The 25,806-nt window shown below is 41.1% G+C and overlaps 1 protein-coding gene across 8 annotated transcripts in view; it reads left to right on the plus strand.

The window, feature by feature from the left end:
• Positions 1-25,806, plus strand: part of CLIP1 (CAP-Gly domain containing linker protein 1) — a 4,646,656-nt gene that overhangs the window by 2,367,207 nt on the left and 2,253,643 nt on the right. For all 8 annotated transcript variants that reach the window (XM_044068589.1, XM_044068590.1, XM_044068592.1 and 5 more), the window contains one exon: positions 17,869-18,585. In XM_044068589.1, the coding sequence (XP_043924524.1) occupies positions 17,869-18,585 (717 nt within the window). The remainder of the gene's footprint in view (positions 1-17,868; positions 18,586-25,806) is intronic.

The raw sequence follows: 25,806 nt of genomic DNA on the forward strand, positions 1-25,806 counted from the left end.
AACAGAGGCTTAGGGATTTCCTTCTTCTACCTCAGCATAGGCCCTTGGCTATACCTCCTGTACTAGACATTGTTGATGATGTGTTTTCGGAATCCAGTATGGCCCGTGATTCCCTGCCTCTGGCTCCTAGTAAACCTGACAGATACTACAGGGTTCCTGAGTCCCACAAGTTCCTTTTCAAAAATCCTGTTGCAGATCCAGAAACCATTTCTCAGGGGCCCAAGGGCATTAAGGCTTGTACTGCTAAAAATCCTACCCCTTCTGATAGAGACTCCATGGTGCTGGATAGATGGGGTAAGAAGGTTTATACTTCTGCAACCTTGGCAATCAGGGCTTTAAACTGCCAATTTCATATGTTAAAATATCAACAGCATGTTATTGGTCTGCTTAAACAGAAGGTGATGTTGATTCCTGACTGTGTGGAAAATAAAGATTTACGGGATTTATTGCATTCTGCTGAACAAGTTGGAAAACATACTTTGCAGTGTGGGTTTGATTCTTTAGAGGTCTTTTGCAGGGCTGCTGTTACTGGATCTGTGCTTAGAAGGCATGCTTGGCTTAAGGAGCAATCTTTGCCTGATCATGTTAAAGCAAAATTGTTGGATGCTCCTTTAAATCAGGACCGTCTGTTTGGCACTAAGGCTGAAGAAGTTCTAAAAAAGATGGAAGATAAAGCTAAATCTATGCAGACTGTTAAAGATTTCTTACTAGTGCAACCTCCAAGATTTAGTAGGCACTGGCCTACTAAGAATTGGTCTTTTCCAGCTCCTTCGAGATCCTCTCAAGCCAAATCCAGACACACCAAAAGCTCCAGGTTTCAGTCCCAGGGGACTCTCAGAACTAATTAGTGGGGGGGGGCTCCACTTTCAAATCTGGAAATAACAAGACACCTCCTATGGTAAACAGTCTCAATGACTTTCTTTTAAAATTACCAAGCACTTACCTTTTAGCCGCCCCTTTGGGGGGAAAGATTGCTCTTCATGCAAAGAACTGGGAACTCATAACCCAGGACAAATGGATTTTAAATGTAGTGTCCCAGGGATACAGATTTCATTTCCACACGTTGCCAGCACCAAACGGGTGGGCAGAGGCTCAAAAACAAGTATTTTCCCTCTTAAACATGGGGACTATTTAACCAGTACCAGAAGAGGAAAAGGGACAAGGTTTCTATTCCAGGCTTTTTCTGGTACCCAGAAAAGACAAATCATGGCGTCCAATTCTGGACCTGTCTACTCTGTACGCCTTTCTGGACATTCCAAAATTCAAGTTGCTGACTCTTCACTAGTTACTTCTTATGCTAGGCAAAGATGCCTGGTTGGCAACTCTAGATTTAAAAGAAGCATACCTGCACATCCCAATCAGGGAATCTTGCAGAAGATACCTACGCTTCAAAGCAGGCTACTTGCATTATCAGTTCTCTGCACTGCCCTTTGGCTTGTCTACAGCGCCCAGGGTATTCTCAAAGTGCCTGGCTCCAGTTATTGTATTTTGCAGGCAAATAAATATTCAAATATACCCATACCTGGACGATTGTCTAATTCAGGCAGAAAGCAAGGACATTCTTTTGAATCATCTGGCCTTTGTTCAAAGGGTTCTGACTTGTCTGGGGTTCACCATTAATGAAAAGAAATCCCACCTGGTACCCTGCCAACAAATTATATTCCTGGGAGCAAGCTTGAGTACAGTTTCCCAGATGGCTTTCCTCAAGCCGGAGAAGCGGATTCATTTGACAACTTACTTCAAACAAGTGGCCACAAAAGCCCAGCTATCTGCAAGGCAAATACTGCAAGCCTTGGGGTTCATGGCCTCCTGCATTCTTCTAATTCCATATACAAGGCTGCATATGAGGAAACTACAGTGGTACTTAAAAAAATCTGTTGAGTCAACATTGTCACAGCCTGGAAACAATGATTCCTATCATACCTTGCCTATGCCTGGAATTCCTATGGTGGGCAGAGGCCTGCCTCCAAAAGAAGGGACTACCATTCACACTACCCCCTGTTGCCCAAAACCTAACTGCAGATGCATCGGACTATGCATGGGGGCTCACCTGGCAGAGAAGTGCATTCAGGGCAAATGGAACCCAAATCAAATGCACCTACATATCAATCAAAAAGAAATGTTAGCTGTACAGAATGCTCTGACAGCCTTCAAGGACTACATTCTTCCAGGACAACTAATGGTAAAGACGGACAACACCACAGTTATGTGGTACATAAACAAGCAAAGGGGTACATATTCTTACCCCCTCTGCAGACTAGCCATGGCATTGTGGAACACAGCCTTGAGCTACCAAGTGCACCTACAAGCTCAATTCTTGCCAGGAAAATTGAATACACTGGCAGATGGACTAAGCAGAAATCTCATGGAACCACAGATTTTCAACATGTTGACAAGTAAATGGGGGAGCCCAGATATAGATCTATTTGCCTCCCCCCAGAACTACCAGTTGGACAAGTTTTGCGCAAGGACTCCCCACAATGAAGCCTGGAAAGTGGATGCTCTATCCTTCAGCTGGAAAAAGTGTACGCCTTCCCCCTCTGCCTCTGCTCTCCAAAGTTCTGCTAAAAGTCAAACAAGACAAACCAAGACTGATTTGATTGCCCAGACTGGCCACGCCAACACTGGTACCCACTCCTGCGCAGTGTGTCACAAATATCTCCATGGCACCTGCCTCAGACCCCTTCCTTGCTGTCTCAGCAGGAGAACCAAATTCTGCACTCTCAGCTTCCAACATTGAACCTTGCAGCCTGGCTAATCACTTAAATTCACCCTTGTCATCCCTCAGCAAACCTGTGATTGATGTCATCTTGGAGGCGAGAAGGCCTAGTACTAGAAACTCTTATGCTGACAAATGGAAAAGATTCTGTGCCTGGAACCAATCTTTAGGGATGAGCACAGCAGCGCCCAATTTACCTCAGATTTTGCAATACATAACTGAGATGCTTCACAAGGGCCTGTCTTTTTCCTCTATTACAATCCATGCTTTAGCTATTTCAGCTCACTATAACACAAAACCAACCCTCTTCTCTCATCCCCTGCTCAAGCAGTATCTCAGAGGGGCAAAAACTTGAGACCACCCAGGAGAGCTCCTACCCCTGCCTGGGACCTTAACTTTGTTTTGGAGAAGCTCACTCTACCTCCTTTCAAGCCAGCTGCTACTGCAGACTTAAAATTTATCTCTTGGAAAACAGCCTTCCTTTTAGCAATCACTTCAGCTAGAAGGATATCTGAATTACAGGCCCTTATGGCACTGGAGCCTTTCATCATCTTTCATGCGGACAGGGTATCTCTGAGGACCAATCCATCCTTCATGCCCAGGGTGGTTTCCAGTGTGGCTCTTAATCAGTCCATTCATTTGCCAACCTTCTTTCCCAATCCACAGAACAAAGGGGAACGGATTCTGCATTCCTTGGATGTGCACAGGCAACTTAGATTCTACTTGGACAAGGACTAAATCTCGAAGAAAATCTGAACAATTGCTGTTAGCATTTGCTGCAGGGGCAGAGGGGAAAGCTATTTCAAAACAAATCATTTCTAAATGGATAAGCCGTTTCATTCATTTCTGCTATAAGCACCATGGAAAACGTATTCCCCAGGGGATCAGATCTCACTGCACCAGGGCTGCATCTATTTCTGCAGCCGTTCTCAGAGGTGTTCCTACCAGGCATATTCTAGAAGCTGCTACCTAGAGTTCTGTACATACCTTCACCGAGCATTATCATTTGCCAATTTTCTCTAAATCCAGAGCTGGCTTTGCCACTGCTGTCTTGCAGGGCCTTATAGCTGGCCCTAATGCTCTATAAACTCCTCCTCCCCAACCATTGGGAATCTACCCAAATGTTATGACTGCAACAGTGAAACACAAAGAACATAGCACAGTTGTGTACACTTACCATAAATGTAGCTGTTCGAGTGTATTCACTGTTGCAGTCCTGGTTACCCTCCCTCCAGCCCCCTAATTTTCTCTGGCTATACCTCTACTTTCTTTTACTATGTTTAAAAGCCTCTTTGGTGTATTTGCTTTTGGTTGGAGGTATATTTTTGTGTTTTTTAATTTTATTTGCTCCCTATTAGGGGGAGCACCTGACATCTGGGGCAAGAAAAACTGATGTAATGGCGTCATATTCATGTTTTATACCCCTGACGACCTGACGTCATGGAAGAAGGGACTGCAACCGATGCAGGACCCAAAACTTTGTTAATCAGGCCGACTGAGGGCAACCTGCCAGCAGATTACCCAAATGTAATGACTGCAACAGTGAATACACTCGAACATCTACATTTATGGTAAGGGTACACAACTGTACTTTGCATAGTCTGCTTGTTAACATGGCATAGTCTGCTTGTTAACATGAGCAGGGGTCACAGCTGGACCAGAATGGAAAAAAATAAAAACAGAGAGCAGAAGTGGACTGCAGCAAAGTGGAAATAAATACAAGAGTCAGGCATGTAGGGTGTATAAAGAAACTCTGAGAAAACTAAAATGTATGCAAGACTTAGAAGTAAGTACGTCTATCTTAGAAGGATGAGATGAGGGTGCTGAGGAGAAAACTGTATGACTGTTTGTCTGTACTGTGTGAACTTAAAAGTCTGTTAAACAATTTTATTTTGAGAATATCCTAAAAATGCAGGAGGTACTAGCATGTAAGCTGAGATTCCAAAAAATGGAGAGCTATTGTAATAATGAGAGTATAGGCTGTAGGATTTGTTCATAGTGACTCTAAGCAAATTGCAAAACAATTTCAGGGTTTTTATCAGCATTTGTATTGTAGACCAAAGACAAATAATGAGTTGGGACAAAGGGTGGAAGAGTTTTCCTCTGATTTGAATATCTTGAAGGTAAATGAAAAAAAGAATATCTGGTGAAACCTATTTCACAAATGTTGAGAGAAGCTAGAATAAATAACCTTACCACCAGTAAATCCTCAGGGATAGATTGCCTGTCTGTAGAACTGTGTGTGTGTGTGTGGGGGGGGGGGGGATGACACTGTTTACTAAAGTGTTTGAAGACAAGTGTATTCTAGTGATATGGGAAAAAAAACATTAAGTGTAGTGTTAAAAAAAAAAAAAAGCCAATATTAATGCTTAATTATAAAATATGTATGTCATTATAACAATTCACCTAATTCAGAAAGAAGCAGTAAGTAAAGTTAGCCAACTTTTTAGTTGAGTCCACTGCGAGTACCTTTGGGATGTCATGAGAAGGATAGGTTCTCCAGGAAATGTATTGAGGTTTTGATTCAGGTATACCACAGGACAGAGGCAGAGGTAATTTTAAACAGGGACCTTACTCGATCAATTAACCTTGAAAGAGGTGCGAGACAGGAATGCCTTTTGTCCCAGATTTTATTTGCAATTTATCTGGAACTATTAGCATAGAGGATAAGGCAGAGTAATATTCTTATGCCAGCAGACCCTTCTGTGCTTCTGTATTAGACTGGTGTAAAAATTCATCTTCCAAGATTTCAGGGTATGTGTAGCACCCCGATTCTGTTACTATGAATCATATGGTTTGTGGGGGGTTTTTTTGGCCCGTGTCCGCTGTATTATTGGAAGAACGTGTAGCTGTTTTACTCAGTCAAAACAAAAGTCTACCTCACTGCAGAATTCTCCATCTCATTTTAACTTTCCATCTTATGATGCCATTTTCATTCATTCCCCAACTTAATGGGTTCTGATCTGAGACTGATCCGACGCGGCTGCCTTACCAGATCATCAGATCCAAGAACTCTTGAGCTCCTTCCTTTACCCATAAAGCTCCACCCAACCTAACATACCTCAGATGTGGTCTGTCACCATTGACTTCAGATGTGGATCCCTTTGCTCTCGAGCATTGATTGGAGTTTTTAAAGACGTTCATTACCTGTTTTGTCACAAGTTAATTTATATGTCTATCTTTCTTATTTAACTGTTTTCTTCCTCCCTCCCGTAATCTTTAAGATAAATATATTTGTTTCTTTAACCTTTTTGTCGACCGTTCTTTCGGTACCCTCACCAGTACCATTATTGGTATTCCTTCTTTACTGATCAGAGTATTCCTGCCTACCATTGCTGATAGTTTTTCTCCTTTCCTTTCCTCTGTTTTTAAAAAAACTAACTTTCTATAATTATGTAGTTTTTTAGTGATGTATTGTAGTGTCATGCTGTTTTGTCATGGCTGAAAAGCCTACAGGATAAAAAAAATGTTACCTGTGGGCATAAGTTTTCTAGCTTTGGTGGCCACAGGGAATGTGTGCACTGCCTAGCTCCTGCTCACCTTGAAGCAGATTGTTTGGTCTGCTCTGGCTTCAATTCCAGGGCTTTAACAAATCAAAGAAACAAGGGGGGTTTTAGAAGTTTTCTTCCATCTACATCTACTTTCTCAATCATTGGGGCACAAAGCTGTACCAAAAAGCCTGACAGAGGCAAGGAGTCCTTTAAGAGGTCTCCTGACTGTTCCTTGGAGTCCATGCCTGCTCTTTCAGTGTTGCCTCAAGCAAAAGTGCATAAGAAATTAGATCGGTCTCTCTTGGATTCAGCCATTTTGAAATCCAGGTCTCCACAGATCCATTCCCCACCGCTTCTCTTGGAATCCTGTTTCATTTAGCCTCCTCCTACTTTCCTGGCGGGATCTCCATGAAAACAGTCCAGACCTCCATCCACCACATCATCACTTCATTCTTCCAGAAGCCTTTTGGAAGTCGAAGTGGATAGGATGATGAGAAAATTTCTCAGACCACAGATTCAGATGTTGGTTTTTCCCAGTTCTGACGCCCACTGAGTCTGCAAGTCTTCCTTTGTCCTCTTCCCCTTTGGTATCTCCCTCTCCATTCTGATCCACTTTTTCAGAGCCCTAGGATCCGAGATCTCCAGGGTTGTCTTCATCGTATCCCAAGATGATCTGTTCTTCGGCTCAGATGGTCCTCCTGACCCAACTGGCACTGAGCCTCTAGGATCGGAAGTATTGGTGTCGGATCCCTGGGGTTGGAATTTACTCCGAAGCTGTCTCTTCCCCTCAGTGCCTTAGCACTGGATAGCTTGGGTCTGACCCCTCCTCAGATGGAGTGCTGATGGGGTTGCAGGAGTCAACGGTTCAAGAGATTCCAGCTCCAGTGCCGTTGACTTCTGTGTCCCCTAGGCATTCTGCCTTTGAGGTTGTGGAGAAGACGTTCTCCTTGGCTAGAGAAGAGACATCCCTGGCTCCTTCAGATCAGACAGCCCTACCTCATCCAGTTCTTTGCCTCACCCATTCTTTCAACTGGGACAGCCAGCCTGAACTAGTTTCCAGCCAGTCCGTCAGGACATTGTCATCTGTTCTGATGCATCTCCAGAGCACTCCACTGAGGAAGTCCCTTGAAAGAGAACGTGTAAGATGAGGCACTTAGATTCCCCACAGCAATCTTTTACAGAAGACACCAACTTTGATGAGGTAGAGGGGTCCCCCAGATCATTACCTCAAGATGTCTCCTTTGGAGATATCCTGGAGCTTCTGAAACAAGAAGGTGGTCGTTCCTCCAACACCCCTTCCTGGGGGGGGGGGCTGTGTTTTTGGAAGCTTTCAGGTCTGCCCATCCACTTCTTGGGTGACCTGACCACCCCCAGCCGATGAACTCATTGGGCATGCAGGAGGCCAGGTACCATAGAGCCAATATCGAAAAGACCAAAGTTTTAGCCCCCCCCCCCCCGTCCCCAAAGACTGCACACACTGGAGCAAGGGAGTCCCAATTGATGCTATGGTTGTGGCTGCAGCCACAAAGAAAGAACTGGCAGAACAAAGTTCTTCTGTCTATCCCTTTAACAGAGTCTAGAGCTTTGGACAGGTTTGGGAAGCTAGTGTACACTTATGTGACCTTTGTCCTAAGGTCGCTGAATTACTAGGCACATTTTATGAGATTACAAAGAGATCTGATCAAGGAACTAGCCAAATCTCTTTCAGGGTTCATGTTGTCAGAAGATGGAAACAGAATCTCCTCACAGTTGGCCACCCTCCAATCCATCTGGAATGTGTCCATGAGATTGATCTCCCATACTGCGGATGGGGAACTCATGGGTTGCGGGATCAGGCATAGCTATCAGGAGACATGGCTGGATGCGCTAAAGTGATTTTTTGGAGCCCTTTAAGTCTTCATTTGTCAATGTGCCCTTTGATAGATCTTGGTTTGGCTTAATGTTAAAGACATACTCTCTGCATGATCTCACCACAGCCCCCAGAGTGTTCACCAAATGGATGGCAGTGGTAGCAACTCACTTGAAACTGCTGGGATTCTGAGTGTTTCAGTATCTCGATGACTGGCCTCTAACTTCCCCAACCAGGCATAGACTTTTACAGGCAAGGGGCTACTTGCTTCATTTGTGTACTCATCTAGAAATTGCTGCTAATTACAGCAAATCCCAGATTACACCTATGCAAAACCTGGAGTTCATAAGTGCTTATCTGGACAGTCAGTCAGGTAGCCTCTCTTCTGTCTACTCAAATACGCAGGCTGACTTCCCAAGTCAAGAAAGTGAATCGAAGTTGTCTTCCAGCGCGATTAATCTTACAGGTCCTGGGATCAGTGGCAGCAGCTGTAACTCTCATTCTTCTGGCCAGATTCCACATAACAGTTCTTTTGTGGACACTTTCAACCCAGTGGTCCATTATTCTACATCCGTTGAATGCTCCAGTCAAGATATCTTCTTTGGTGGATTCATTCAAACCAGCTCTGCAAAGGCCGCCTATTTGTTCTTCCCCTGCCCATAGCCACAGTGCCCACAGATCTCTCCCAGTTGGGTTGGGGTGGGCACTTCTTGGGAAGGACAGTCCAAGGTATGTCGTCGCCTGCAGAGGCCAAGACACACATCAGTGTCCTGGCGATGAGAGCAGTCCTCCTAGAGTTGCAGGCCTTGCAAGACATTCTCCCATCCAAGACAGCTGGCATTCAGACAGACAATATGTCAGTGGTCTGGTACTTCAACAAATGGGGGAAACCAGATCTTTCCCTCTTTGTCAAGAAGCAGTGAGAGGATCACAATGAGCGATTTCTTTCAGTCGTTTTCTAATAGCAACCCACATTACGGGGGAATCCAGTTTGATTGCAGACAAACTAACCAAGTCCGTTCTGATGCTGTTGAGTAGTCTCTCAATGTCAAAGTGGTGGAAAGGATATTCCATCAATGTGACCAGCCATGCTGCAGTCTGTTTGCTTCTCCCCTTAACAATAAGTGCAGCAGGTTCTTTGCTGTGATCCTTCCAAAGAAGAGGTCACTCTGAGATGCTCTAGTCCATGACTGGCCCTATTCTTACCCTCACTTACCTCTCATTAACAGTTTTCTGCAAAAAGTTTTCCGATTGAAGAGCACAGTTATGTTATGCTCATTGCACTCTTCTAGCCTCATCAGATATGTTTTCTCCTTTCTCTGGCCTAATCTTCTACATCTGCCCTGGATCCCACTACAGACCTCCTGTCTCTCCTGACAGGTATGACTCATCCGGACTTAACTGACCTCTAATTGACCACATGGGTTCTCCAATTGCATTGATCTCTAGATACACCATATTTTGTTATCTTCTTTAAAAGCTTCTTCTAGAAAGGTTTACAAAAGCAAATGGAAGAGATTTGTTTTTTTGGCCCCAAGTAAGGACCTGAGCCCTTTCTCAGCACTTGTGCAATCTGTCCTTAAATGTTTTGTTTCGATTTTTAGTGAAGGTGTTAGTTTTTCAACTGTTAAAATGTAATTGGCTGCAATTTCTAATTTTCACCTGTGGCAAAATAACTCTACCTTAGCTTCTTCTAAACAATGTAAAGCCTTTCTCAAGGGAATCTTTTTATTTAGACCCCAGTTAAAGGATCCTACTCCTCCATGGGATTTAACTGTCATGCTTCCGGCTTTGACACAGGCTACCTTCAGCCAAAGCACAACTAAAATTTTTATCTCAGAAACCCATCTTTCTGGTCACTATCACTTCAGCTCTAACTTCTAACCCTCCTTATGGTTTTTTGCAAAGATAGGGTATCCTTGTGAACAAATTCATTTTTCTTGCCTAAGGTAGCTTCTGAGTCCAACATAAACCCGGTAATTAATCTATCAGATTTCTTTCCTAACTTTTCAAATAAGGGAGAGTATATGCACTACCTTTTGGATGTGCTTTTATCTTCACAGAACCAAAGACATCAGGAAAGCAGACCAGCTATTGGTTTAATTTTTTAACAGTTTGGGCAAATCAGTATCCAGAGTTACACTGGCCAAATGGTTAACTGAATGTATTTCCTTTGACTACGGTTAAAAAAAAAAAAAAAAAAAGTCTCCTTGCATAAGCCTCCTAGACCTCCTTCCACGAGGTCTATGGCATTTTCTTCAGCCGTTTGGTCAGAGGCTTCCCTAGATGACATTTGTGCAGCTGCAGCTTAGACTATTTCTCACACTTTTATTGCTCATTACTGAGTAGGTTTGATTTCCAGAAAGAGTGACTTATGGTGTTGCAGTTCTCCGAAATATCTTTCCATGATGGCCTCCCAAGGTTACAATAACTTGGAGACTCTGTCCCATCAGTTGAGGAATGAATGAAAAGGGCAACATCAGATAAAATGCTTATGCACTCACCATAACGTTCCATCTGTGTTGTCCATTTTCATTCTTCCTCAACTTCCTGCCCCCTTCCTTTTATTCTGGAAAGGCCTAAGAGTTATATGGGAATATCTGTTCTTTGTTTGGACTTCAGCTTACTTCATTCTTTCCAATTTCATTAGTTTATATGATAGGTTGTCCCTTTATTTCTAGGGGCAGCAAATTCAGTCTGAGGTGTTAGTTTGGGTGAGCATACCTCTCAACCTCTTAGAGCAAGAAATCTGGACAAAGCCGCAAATAAAAGTGGGACAATCTTTAAATATTGCTCTTACAAACTTAGAAAGTTGATAGAATAACAGGTTTTGCATTAGCATGAAGCAGAAGGGTATGAAGTCTGAAATTCAAATGTCTGTCATGATTTTCTAACGTCAACCTTTAATGACTTGCCACTAATTTGCCAGAAAAATAAAATTTTATGAAAAACGGCCCAAAAATAGGAGGCAAAAATCTGAACATTCTGCAAAAATCTGCACATTTGAGAGGTATGTGGGTGAGCATTATTGGTGAAGGGAGGAGCTCAAGAGTTCTTGGATCCAATGATCTGGAAGAATTATTTCTGGTACGTATCTCTTGCTTCATCTCATTTTAATTGACATAATTGGTGCTTCTGTTCAATCTCGACTTTATGTAGCCTGGAAAGATGCACAGTTGAACAGATACCACTATCAAAAAAAGAGATGCAGCAACCCACAGGGTAAATGCTCCGTTACTAGTAAGTAACAAATCCAGGTGAATCTGGATTTGTTACTAGTAACAAGAGTGTTTACCCTGTGGGTTACTGCATCTCTTTTTTTGATCGTATTAGATACCACTATGCCTCATAAATGCCAAATCCCTGTCCCAGTCAGTGATGACTCTGGTTACTTTCTATACTGCAGTCAAGCCTTTTGTAGTGTACCTTTCATTTGTGGTGCAGAATTATTTCTGCTATACTCCAAATTTTGTCCAAACATTCAGCTTCTGCAAATGTTCTCCTTGAAGCATTTAATGCTAATATATACTCACCCAGTGCCTTTTTTTTGTATTTCCTTGGTGTGGAGGTGGTAAAGTTCATCTAGTTTTGATGTCTCACCAGTGGCAGCTGGTGACTTCAAATTAAAGGGGGGCTGCAGGAGACAGCTGAATGGGTGGGGCCAATGGGAAGGGGTGGAGCTATGCTCAAAACCACAACAACTGGAATGTTAATTAAATACTCTGCCCTGGGTGCCAAACCGTCATTACAAGAGTCCAATCAAGACAAAATGAAGTGTAGAAGAAAAAATATTTCAATGCATTGGCTACATGACAACTTACTTAATATCTAGATGGAAACACAAAGGTTGTGAGGCATGAAAAAATAAATTACTTTTTAAATACATTACTGGAATGCCAGTCAAAATCAAGTATAAAAAAACAAGCATCCCTCAACTCAAGCCACTTCTCCTTGCACTGCAGTTCTAATTATAATTTATATTCAGCTTTATAAAATTACCAAGTAACATGCTGAAAGTAGCAGTCTCTGTTATACCCCCACTTGTAAAAATGTTTTTTATCCAAAAAAGACCTGCTGCCTGACAACAACTATTTACCTGTTTCATGGGGAAGACATGATCAAAGTAAAAAATGAACAGCAAACGAGAAAAGCTCAAGGTAAATTGCCTAAAGGATTACTGCACAAGTTATGGACCAGACATGATAGATTGGCATTCTGTTTAGTTTACTGGTAAAGCCTGCAAAAATGACTGCAAGTCTCCAACAAATGTGATGAGCTTCTGAAAATACTGTAATCCTGTCCTTTATTACAAATACTGTCATATACATTTCAATACCTAAGGCTTCTACGTTATCTAGTTATGTAAATATTCTCTGCATGGCAACAACGAAAAGGTTTTCACTGTTGGTAATTCTTTAACAGTATGCTTATTAAAGCTTACTTGCATCTTACAATCTCCGACAAGCTTACCAGATAGTCATTAAAGCATTACTACTTCAACACAGAGCCAACAGGGCACTGCGACAGCATGCATTTTCTGAATAATAAGCATAAATCAACAGTATAAAAATATGACAGAAAGCCAGAACATTCTGCAAAATCAAGGACAGATGAAAAGTCACGATTGTACTTGTGGTCTACCTTGGATGGGGGAATACTCTGCACACTTAACTGCGTAACTGCTCCTTGCCTTGCTTGGACACATCCAGAGCCACTACAGTGGGGAGTGGGGTGCAACAAGTATGTCACAATTTGAAATGTCTCTGGCTTACGGTGATGGCTCTGACACTCATAACTCTCAACCTCAGAGCAAGAAATCTGGACAAAGCCATACACAGAAGTGGGACACAGGCCCAAAAATAAGGACAATTTTTAAATGTTGCTCTTATAAACTTAGAAAGATAATAGAATAGTAGTAGGTCTTGCGTTAGTATGAATTTTCTGAAGGGTATGAAATCTGAAACTCAAATGTCTGCCATTATTTTCTAACTTCAATCTTTAATGATTTGCCACTAATTTGCCAAAAAAACACAATTTTGTGAAAAGCAGACCAAAAATGTGATGCAAAAATATAAAATTGCCACACAATACAGCTGGGAACCTGTCAGAAGGGACACCTTTTTAATATTAGTACTGTTAACTTGAGCAGCTGACAAAATAAGAGCATCTACATGCATTTCTGAAATAAAAGCAAACTATAACTCTGATCATTACAGTTATTTATAATTGTAAACCCTCCACGTTTTCTTCCAAAATTGCCATTTTGCAGAGGGATTATTAGGGGGAGAGCAACATTTTGAGCCAAAATTGGGGACGGTTGAGAGGTTTGGATATTCCTAATTCTATAATGCAATTTATTTGCACATACCTCTAAACTTCTTAATGCAGGAAATCTGGACAAGGCCAAATATATTGGGGGAACATACAAACAGTACTAACAATTGCTCTTGTATAAACTTAAGACAGTTGATAGAATAACAGGTCTTGCTTTAGCATGCACTTTTCTGAAGGTTATGACATCTAAAACTCAATGTCTGTCATTATTTAGTGACCTCATTCCTAAATGATTTGCCAGAAAAAACACAGATTTTATGAGGAACAAACCAAAAATAAGAAGCAAAAATCTGGACAGTTGAGAGGTATAGTTCAGCCAGGGCTGTCTAAGTTTGCTGCCCTTCCCCCCTCACAAACTCATGGTCGAATGGAGCCTCCCCCTGCAGCCATTCCAGTGTACCATTCCTTGGTTATTTCACCCCATTTACCACAAACACTGTAAAGTGCATACTGCTTTACTTCTGCAATGATTTGGATTTCATTTGGAAGTTTTATTTTGCATTTTACAGCACAAACCCTAATAGATATCTGCTAAACAAAGCAATGCAGTCTCACAATGAAAATAGACAGCATTAAAACTTCTCTGCCCTTGAAACTCACATTCATTGAAACAGCATTGAAACCCACATTCAAAGAAAGTACATTTTGCCAGTGGCAGATAAAGATTAACTTTGGGCTGTTTTCAAATCATAGGCCCCTTGAACACGGAACATACACATGCTCTTTGATACACCTTCCTGATTGTATTAAATTATATTCCTTGTACAATACAGTACAGTTGTTAGACGGCATTTTAAATGTATTGTTTTGAACATTTTTCCAGTAAACAATGAAACAAAATGCATGCACCAATAATGACAAAACTACCCAATTCAGAACATTTCCATCATAAAAGTCTTTTCAAACTTCTACAGTCTACCAGTATCAGTATATATGCACAATCTCTGAAGAAGTAAAAGCCATCTAAATAATTCCACATTAAAGAGATCTATAACTAATGAAGAGGTTGCTGCAAGCAAACAACTTTATATGTCATTGTTTCATCTACAAATATAGTGCCTGTTGCCCTCGAGGAATAAATTGTCTATGTTGCATTAAAAAAATGATAAGCTAGTAATATCGCAATAGGGAATGGATGGCAAACTGATAACAGGTTCATAGTTACTAGGTATCTTCGCCAAAAAGGACTGCAGCATCCAACCCCTTTACAAGGTAGTACAGTATCAGCAATGTGTCTACCTACTGTGGGAGTAGAACCCACACCCTTTTGCATCAAAAGCAAGTACACTACCTGTTGTGCTATTAACAATGCAAGCAGACTCAGCATAAGCAGCACTAACCTTTTGTTCCCCTGCAGCTCTCAGCTCCTTGTAAAATCTACTCAACACTCAGCTGTTTCTCTGAACTTTGCAGCACAAGAAATCTGGAAAAAGCCAAAATTTATTGGGGGAGGGGACAAAAGCCCAAAAACCAGGAATACATTTTAAAATTGCTTATATAATGTTGGAAAGTTGCTAGAACAAAATGCTATGTTATCACCATACATTTCACTGCCAAGTCTTGAACTCGGGGGACCCTGTGCAAAACAGTCAAAGCAACATACCACTATGCCAAATCAGCTGTTTTCTGAAAGAGAGGAAGACTGAAACTTAAATGGCTACTATTTAGTGAATTTAGTTCTCATAGTAGCTCTCAACCTCATAGCAAAAAACACGTGGACAAAACCAGTAATGGGAGAATACAGCCCCCAAACATATTAAGTGAATTCAGTTGTCACCATAGCTCTCAACCTTAGCACAAAAAACCTGGACAGAGCCAATAATGGGGGAATACAGTCCCAAAAATAGGGACAAATTTCAAATATCCATGTAATAAATTTAGAAAATTGCTGGAATAAAATGTTTTGTATTACCATATACTTTCTGAAGAATATGAAGTCTGAAATTCATATGCCTGTTATTTTTATTTAACATTTGTTAACCAGGAAAGTCTGACTTGGAACAAAAGCCAATTTTCAGCGGAGCAGGGACAAACACTCCAGACACATGTCTTTGTAAGATGGGAGGACATGCAGACTCCACACAGAAGGCACCACAGCCAAGAATCAAACCAGAGAACCTGTAGCTGTTACGCAACAATGTTACCAGTGCACCACTGCACTACTGACTTTGCAAGTTAAAACAAACATAGAGAAACCACATATTTTATGAGGAACAGAACAAATATGAGGCAAAAATCTACAAAATGTTTACAAATGGTGGTGGGTAGGGAATTCAGGCCCTTGCCACCTGCACCCAAGGTACAGGGTTCAAGCCTGAGTATTCTCTACCCACCACCATGTGTTCTCTAGCCACCACCATGTGTTCTCTAGCCACCAGTATATAGCAACTGGGGCATTACACACACACACACACACACACACACACACACACACACAGGTTTCTGAACCAACCTTACCTGAATAATCCGCAGCACAGCAGCCCTGGATACACACCACAATAGCAGTCCCTGAATGATGCACAGCCCTGGATTCACACACCTTAACCGGTTGCAGCAGCAGAATCAACAGCTGATCCTTCTCCTTAGCCCGCCCACGCAAGCTAACGGCTGGTTTCCTGACTCCGTGAGAGTAGGTTTGTGTTTCCTGGCTCCGCGAGAGTAGGCTGCAGGCTCCAGCCTGTGGGCGATGCAGTCCGGTGTCATTCCCTCCAAGCATGCATGCGTGGAGTTCCAGGACTCGTGATGTTTTAAATATTTTGTATTTCATTTTTTTTATTTTTTTTCTTCTTTCCTTCTACAGGTGGGGGGACTGCAGTCCTATAGCACGAGCTGCCCCTGTGTCTCACTATTAAGTTATGAGGTGAATGTATGGAAGGAGGACAGAGTGAGGGTAATGGAGCTCTGGAGTTGAGTATTTTGTGCCCTGTCATATGTTAATCCATTGTGTTTGGGATTGGGATACTGTAGCTGGAAACTGGCAAAAAAAAAATGAATGAACTAATTAGTTTATAGATGCATGTGTAATTTATTCTGATGATCATCAGGATCACACACACACACACACACACAATTTCACAGTTTGTCTGATGTAGAAGCACACAGTTATTGCTAAAAAGGCCAGTACTGCAGAAAATAAAACTGTCATAAGATGAAGTACAAGCCTTGCACAAAACCGATGATGTAAAAGTCCAAAACAAAGAAAGTAACTGCCCAGTATACCCACAAACTCGTGTGTACAATAAAATACCTACATAAATTTCAGAAGATGTAATCCATCTGTCAGCATAGCTTTATAAACTGGAGGAGGTTTCATATTCTGGCAAACAACTATGCAGACACAGTGGATGCTCACAAGAGGCATACCAGCTAAGAACTGACCATATTGTGTGCTGTCAGGATGCTGCCCAATCTAAAATCTTGCTGATTCAAATATAATGACAACTTTCATTTCCATTTGAGAAGTTATTAACTTGAGTATATAAAGGGCATTGCTTTCATCTGTGATTTATTTTATTTTTTTTCCTGTTGTCTTATGTAAACTAGGTAAAATAAGAACTGAAATTAGAAGTAATTAAATGTTATGTCATAAATTATTTTTTGATTACTTGAAGGTCTAGAAAGTTTGCCTTGTGCATCCAAAAATGATGTATTTCACATAGTGTGTTTCAGGAGCTGATGGGATTATATTTGTTCATGGTTATCATCTCACATTATTTCTTTATTTATCTGTTAACTACTTTGGAAGAGGTCCTTTTCAGCCATTACTGTGCTGCTTGAAGAGCAAATAAATGATATAACCCTGAATTTATGAAGTACAGTTTTAATGTTGGCTTATACAAATGTATGTAATTGTGAGCTTTTCTGCTCAGGACTCTTCTGAAAAGGGTTATTTCCCAGTCAAACATTCTCAGTAAATAAGTGTCAAATAAGTAAATGCACTGAAGGCATAGTTCAGTGGAATGTAGATTCTAAGCACATTTACAACCATAATGCAGAATAGAGCAGGGAAAGCAAGTAATAAGACTGCTGTGCAGTCATTTTAAGGTTTAAACTGTAATGAAATAGTAGATATGTTTAGGTAAAAATTACTGTTAATTTACAGACAAAGCATTGCATACAGCAGAGTTTGTCACTTCAGTGTTTTTTTTTTACTTTGTATTGGATTGTAAAGTTATGCTTTTATCTTATTTACCAAGTACCCCTGAATCACTCACATTTGTATTCAGCGGTGGAGTAATCTTTAAGCTTGGTTTGTAGGCTATGTAGTGTTTTCCATGTCCATACATCTTTTATATGTATCGAAAAAGTAGACCTTGTATGTGTGCACTTTGAGTGATCACACATATGAATTACTTCACATGTATGGTTTAAGTCTTCTGAGTTGCTGATTTGTTTATTTATTTTTTAATGAAAAGTGATGTCATTTACTAATCATTTTGTTTTATGTTTCCCTTTAAAATGCAACTGATTTATAGGTTGCTACTGTCTCTGAAAAATCACGCATAATGGAACTGGAAAGGGACCTAGTGCAAAGATCAAAAGAAGTGACTGAACTTCAGCAAAGACTAGAATTTGCTAGAACCTCTAAAGATGGGGAAAGTTCTGCATTAGTGATACAGGAAGCAAGTTCCCTACAGGACCAGATTGCTGCTATGAGTAAAGAGCATCAACATGAACTTGATATTCTTAAGTCAAAACTTAAATGCATTGAAGAGTCCCACCAAGGAGAGACCGAGACACTTAAATCTGCAGGCGCGGAGCTATGTAAAGAGAATGAGGCATTAAAGACTAAGCTAGCTGAATCAGATCGTGAATGTTCAGCTATTACACAGCTGTGGAAGTCGAAGCTTGAGGCGTTAACAGCTTCACATCATCAAGCCATTGATGAACTAAAGCTGTCTTTAAGCAAAGATTCTGGAGCTCAGGTTAATGAACTGGTAGAAATGAAAGCTAAATTAGAGCAACTTAAGTCTGAACATCAAAATGAAATTGAGACGCTTAAAAGTAAATACGACCTGGAAAAGGATGAGCATCTCAAACAAATTGCAGATCTTAATGGCAGGTTGTTGCAGATCACCAAAGAGAGTGAAAAGCATCTAGAAGCTCTACGGTCTAAATTAGAAACTGCAGAAGATCAGCATCTAGTGGAAATGGAAGATGTGTTGAACAAACTTCAGGAAACAGAAGTAAAGGTAAATATGTTAGAATCATTCCATATTAAGACCGTTGATCAAAACAGTTATTAAAATTTTTAGAGCAGAAACATGACGCAGACAATCTGTGTAAGGTGGAAGTTGCAGACAGACACTGACTTGCTAACTCACATTTAAAAGCTATAGAAGCTGAAAACATTGCAAAGCATTGAAATAATTATAGAATGCCTTAGAACTTAGGTGTAGGCCCTAGAGCTCTGTGTTTGTGACACTGTAACTGAATTTTCCCTTAACGGTAGCCTGGTACCAGAAAGGACATTTTTCTTTCCTAGGGAAGAATAGCCAACACTATGTGGCATGAGACATTTTATTTTGAGTAGTGTTGGATGTACTGTCTTCAGCTAGAACAGGGAGATCTTATTTTGAAATGTTATAGATTATGTGAGGAAGACTTCTGTTGTAACCATTGCAGTAGTGCAGAAATTTTACCCCTGGCTGCACTCTAAATGTCCAAAGTTTGATTAATGATCATAGTTCTAGATGAGCCTGCCAGAGATGGATGGGAATAAGGTGCCATTGCCAGGTCACCCACCAAGTGAGGAAGAGAAAGGGGGGAAGGTGTTGAATGAGTTCTGCCATAAGTCTTCACCTAGTTGAAGGCCTGGTGCTGCTGTTGCAGTTTGGGTGTCTAGAGTGCTTCAGATTACTAAGAAGTGCATACTCATAGTCTCTGTAGCTGGCAAGTTGTTAAACAACTGTGCAGATTCACTCACACTCACATAGTGGACATTTTTCTACTTTTTCTTTTTGGGGACTAAGACCACATGAACAAAAAAATTTCAACTCCCTTTGGATGACTTTCTCCTCAACTTTTCTCCATGTCATAGCATCTTAGGATGCCATGGTTGTTTGAAACATCTGTGAATTGTTACATATTGCATGTATTTAGGTGTATTGGTTTGAATTTTTATACAGAAACAAATTGTTTTTATCACTGCAGTGATTTCATGACATTCTGGGCTTATGCTTTTTTCTAATAGTGATGTATGTTTACCGTAATAATTTTGGTAGTTTGTGATTTTGTTATTGTGTCTATCTTTGAGAACACAACAAAACTCAAGAATAAGTACACTGAGACTGGATGAGATAAAAGCATTTATTATTACCAGAAAATCTCCAACACTATTATGCTCAAAGCTGACCATAGTTTATCTCTGTAAGCTGTGATTTTCAGACCATGCAAGCAACATTTTTGTTGCTACTGAATTATCTTCTCCACCCTTTTTATTCCGTGTTTGGAGTTCCTGTGTTCCAAGCAAGTTAGACTGTGTTGTTTAAACCTTAAATGCATCTCGCTGTCCAGTAATTGTTTGCCTTAACTTGGGCAAGAATTTCATCATAGGTTGTTTGAAAATTTAAATTTCAGATCACACACTGTGTTGCAGTGGATTAGAGGCAGCAAACTGGCTTCATGATTTCTACTGAAATGGTTTCAATTAAACAATCCCAAGCTACTTTTACAGTCAGCCGTCAGACAGTGCCTACTACCACTATCAAGCATCTGCTAAACAAGCTAAACATATGCTGTACCTCTATAGGTAATTTTCCAGATGAGTTTCTAAAAATAGCAAGTAGGATAGCCTTACCCTATTTCTGTTCTCATAAATAGATCTATGCAAGAATCATATGTTCCCAAGCTCTGGAAAAAGTCAAGCATCATTCCCCACCGCAAAGAGGGTAATTCAACTGATAAAACTTCAGGCCAATAGTAATACTGCCCCCACTTTCAAAATTACTGGAAAATGTGTCTGTAAGCAACTTTTACAATGTCTTACACAGGAACAACTTTTAACCTCAACCCAACATGGTTTCTGACCATCCCATAGTACTAATACAGCTCCACTCTCATTTGTGGAAATAGTAAAGCCAGAAATAGTAACAAATTCATATCTATATTATACCTTGAGCTATCAGAAGCTTTCAGTACTGTATGATCCACGATGGTGGTGCTGCGGTAGCGTTGTCGCCTCACAGTAGGACGCTGTCTGGTTCGATTCTCAGCTAGAGCGTCTTCTGCATGGAGACATGCGTGAATGGGCGTACCTTCGTTGAAGGTTGTGCATCAGGGCTGGTAACTCAGCACATAAAAATCAACTAACAATCAGCGGACTGGAGTTCCGCTGTGGCGACCCCTAACCGGGAAAAGCCGAAAGACACAACAACAAGCCACACAAAACGTCTAACAGAAATGTCATCATTATGGCTTACATCAAATACCTTAAATTGGTTTCAGAGCTACCTCAAAGACAGATTCCACTCAGTAAAATGGCAGAGCACTGTATCTGCCTTTCTCCCTGTAAAATACAGGTGTCCCACAAGGTTTAATCGTTGGATCCTTATTGTTTAATATACTTACCAACGCACGCCATGCATGTACCCAACATGTCTCCATTATACAATATGCCGACAATTCAACACATATCAAACAATTCAACTCATTTACAACACGTTACGTGGGAATTTTTCACTGCCACAGAAGAATGGTTAGAAAACTTATGCTTAATCCCAACAAAAACAAACTATTATTATTTTTCCCCACAACAGAGTCCCATGAAAAATAACTTCAAAATATGTTTCCTCTATAGCACCAATGTTGAAGTAACTTTGCAAACTAAGCTGCAAGGAATGATAATAGACAACACTCTTAAATTTGATTAGTGCATACAAAGTTCCATTAAAGAACACATTAAAAATTAGGTCTACTCTACAGATCTAGAAATTTCCTTCACTCCCACAGCTAAAACTTACCTTCTCCTTCCTGTCTCCTACAGTGCCCTCATTCTCATAAATCTCCAAAAATCAAATATTCCGAAGATGGAATAAAATTTTCTACTAGTGTGCAATGCTGTACTCATCACTGTGCTACACTGAAAAATCTTTAACTGGCAAGAGCTACCTGAAATATACTCAGTTACTCACTACATATACAATCACTAACTATCCTGACACGTGTACTGCTCTAAATGCAACCCTAGAGAAATACTCCTCCAGTCATACACTATGATCAAATGATCAAAAACAACTTATTATTGATAGGCCAAACAAATCAGTGCCCCCTTTACTCCTACTTCATCTCTGAAGCCTGGAATTCCCTCTCTACTGCTGCTGCTTTTTTTTTTCGGTTGCTCCCATTAAGGGCTGCTACAGCAGATCATCTGTTTCCATTTCTTCCTCTCCTCTTCATCTTGCTCTGTCACACCAACCACCTGCATGTCCTCTCTCACCACATCTGTAAACCTTATCTTAGACCATCTTCTTTTCCTCTTACCTGGCAGCTCCATCCTTAGCATCATTCTCCCAATATACCCATCATCACTTCTCAGCACATGTCTAAACCAGTGCAATCTTGCCTCTCTGGCTTTGTCTCTAAACCGTTCAACCTGATGTGACCCTCTAATATACTCATTTCTGATACTGTCCATCTTCGTCACACCCAATGCAAATCTTAACGTCTTTACCTCTGCCATCTCCAGCTGTGACTCCTGTCTTTTCCTCAGTGCCACCGGCTCCAACCCATATAACATAGCCGGTCTAACTACCATCTTGTAGATCTTCCCTTTCACTCTTACTGGTACCCGTCTGTCACAGATCACTCTTGACAACTCTTCTCCACCCTACTTCATCCTGCCTGTACTTTCTTCTTCACGTCTCTTCCACACTTACTGTTACTCTAAACTGTTGATCCCAAATATTTAAACTCATCCACCTTCACCATCTCTACTCTCTACATCCTCACCTTTCCTCTGTCCTCCCTCTCATTTACACGCATATAATCTGTCTTAGTCCTAATGCCTTTCATTCTTCTCCTTGCTAGAGCTTGTATCCACCTCTCCAGGATCTCCTCTTCCTGTTCCCTACTTTCACTACAAATTACAATGTCATCCACAAACGTCATAGTCTACAGGGACTCCTGTCTGATCTCGTCTGTCACCCTGTCCATCACCAAAGCAAATAAGATGGGTCTTAGAGCTGATCCTTTATGTAATCCCACCTCTACCTTGAATGCATCTATCACTCCTACTACAGACCTCACCATTGTCATACTGCCCTTGTACATATCCTGTACCACTCTTACATACTTCTCTGCCACTCCCGAATTCCTCATACAATACCACAACTCCTCTCTAGGCACCCTGTCATATGCTTTCTCTAAGTCTGCAAAGACACAGTGCAGCTCCTTCTAACCCTGTACTTCTCCAACACCCTCAGAGCAAATTTTGCATCTGTAATGCTCTGTCCTGGCATGAAACCATTCTGCTGCTCACTAATCATCACCTCCCTTCTTAACCTAGCTTCCACTACTCTTTCCCATAACTTCATGCTGTGGCTGATAAAATTGTATGCTTCTGTAGTTACTATGGGTCTGAACATCACCCTTATTCTTAAAAATCCGATACCAATACACTTCTTCTCCTCTCCTCAGGAATCCTCTTAATTTCCAAGACTCTCTTAAACAATCTGATTAAAACCCCCACTGCCATCTCTCCTAAACAGCTCCATGCTTCCACAGGTATGTCATATGGAACAACAGCTTTCCATTCTTCATCCTCTTCATAGCTGTCCTTACTTCCTCCTTGCTAATCCGTTGCACTTGTGATTCACTATCCCCACATCATCCAACCTTCTCTCTCATTCTCTTCATTCATCAGTCCCCCCAAAGTACTCCTTCCTTCTGCTCAACACACTGTCCTTGCTTGTGAGTATGTTACCCTCATTATCCTTTATCAACATAACATCCTTCCTAGCTTGGTCTAGATAATTGGTGCAGGTCCTTTTCTCCCTCCTTAGTGTCCACCCTTTCATACAACTTGCCATACTCTGCATTCTTAGCCTTCTGCACCTCTCTCTTCACTGTATGCCTCATTTCCTTGTACTCCTGTCTACTTTCTTCATCTCTCTGACAATCCCACTTCTTCTTCGTCAAGCTCTTCCTCTGTATACTTTCCTGTACTTCCTCATTTCACCACCAGGCCTTCTTGTCCACCTTCCTCTGTCCAGGTGTCACACAAAACACATTTCTAGCTGTCTCCCTTACCACCTGTGCTGTGGCTGCCCAGTTATCTGGTAGTTCTTCACTGCCACCCAGTGCCTGTTTAACTCTTCCCTGAACTCCACTTTACAGTTATCATTTTTCAACTTCCACCATTTGATCCTTTGCACTGCCCCTCACTCTCCTCCTCCTGTTCTTGATTGCTAGTGTCATCCTTCAGACCACCATCATATGCTGTCTTAACTACGCTTTCCCCTGTCACCACTTTGCAGTCTCCAGTCTCCATCAGATGTAATCCACCTGTGTGTATCTTCCTCCACTCTTGTATGTCACCCCATGCTCATCCCCCTTCTTAAAATATGTATTCACCACAGCCATATCCATCCTTTTCGCAAAATCCACTACCATCTGATCTTCTGCATTCTTCCCCTTAGCACCATACCTACCCATCACCTCCTCATCCCATCTGTTGCCCTCACCAACATGCCCATTGAAATCCACTCAAATCACCACTGTCTCACACTTGAGTACACTTTCCACCAATTCATCTAACTCACTCCAAAGTTTTTGTTTCTAATCCATCACATACCCAACTTGCGAAGCCAATTTCCAGCTTCATAAACATCACTCCATCCAACACTCCTTTCACCTCCAAAACACTCTTTATATACTGTTCCATCAGGATAAGCCCTACCCCATTTTTCCTCCTATCCACACCATGGTAGAACATTTTGAACCAGCCTCTGATACACCTAGCCTTATTCCCCTTCTACTTGGTCTCTTGTATGCACAATATATCAACCTTCCTTCTCTCCATCATATCAGCTAGCTCTCTCCCTTTATGCTGCCTGTATTCAAAGTTCCTACCTTCACTTCCACACTCCTGACTTTCCTCCTCTCCTCCTGCCTCCAGGCATGCCTCCCCCCTCTTCTTCTACTTCGGCCAACAGTAACCCAGTTTCCAACAGCATCTTGTTGGCTAACAATACTGGAAGCCGTTGTTGTTAATCCGGGTCTCGACTGATCCAGTATGGAAATCTGTATTGTTGTCCGCATATTTGCTGTGGCAAAAATTTTATACCAAATGCCCTTCCTGACATAACCCTCCCCATTTACCTGGGCATGGGACTGGCAAGAAGAAGTATACTGGCTTGTGCATCCCCCAGTGGCTCCCTACTACCATAGGAAAAACTACATCTTACTAATTCTCCAAAACTCTATCAAAAACACCACTTAAACAATGGATCTGCACCTGCTCTATACCAGGATAACCATCTACTGTCCGGCTTTAAGCCCATATTGAATTTTGATCCCTTATACATGAAAACATTCCAATCAAATTTCTGTTAGTATCTCTATAATCACTTTATTTTCTTCATATTTCCCCTCACTGTCTTTACAATCTTAATATATTCACATAAAAAACTCACCCCTGTGCTTTGTACATCAGTGAAAACTCTACAGTGGATGTAAGAAGTTTATACACCCCTGTTAAAATGCTAGGTTTTTGTGATATAAAAAAATGAGACCACAGCAAATCATTTCAAAACTTTTCCCATCTTTAATGTGACCTATAACCTGTACAATTCAATTGAAAATCAAACAAAACTCTTAGGGGGGAAAAATATAAAAAATAAAAAAAATGTACAATAAGCTGCTTGCATAAGTGTGTGCACACCCTTAAACTAATACTTTGTTGAAGCACCTTTTGATTTAATTACAGTATTCAGTCTTCTTGGGTACACACCTGACATCAATTAAAGAGACTCTTGTTAATCCCAAATCAAGTTCAGCTGTCCTAGTAAGATTTTCCTGACATTTACTCAGTTGCCTGCTACAGCAAAAGCCATGGTTTGCAGAGTTTGCAAAGCATCAAAATGATCTCATTGTTGAAAGGTATCAGTTAGGAGAAGGGTACAAAAAATTTCTTCAGCATTGGATATACCATGGAACAGAGTGAAGACAGTCATCAAAAAGTGGAGAAAATGTGGGACAGCAGTAACATTACAAAGAACTGGATGCCCCTCCAAAATTGATGAAAAGACTAGACGAAAACTGGTCAGGGAGGCTGCAAAAAGACTTACAGCAACACTGAAGGAGGTGGAGGAATTTCTGGCAAGTACTGGTTGTGTACTACATGTGACAATCTCCCGTATTCTGCACATCTCTGGGCTATGGGGTAAGGTTGCAAGACGGAAACCTTTTCTTAC

The sequence above is a fragment of the Protopterus annectens genome, chromosome 4.part0, assembly GCF_019279795.1.
Source record: "Protopterus annectens isolate FY-2018-M chromosome 4.part0, PAN1.0, whole genome shotgun sequence".
Classification (NCBI taxonomy): domain Eukaryota; kingdom Metazoa; phylum Chordata; order Ceratodontiformes; family Protopteridae; genus Protopterus; species Protopterus annectens.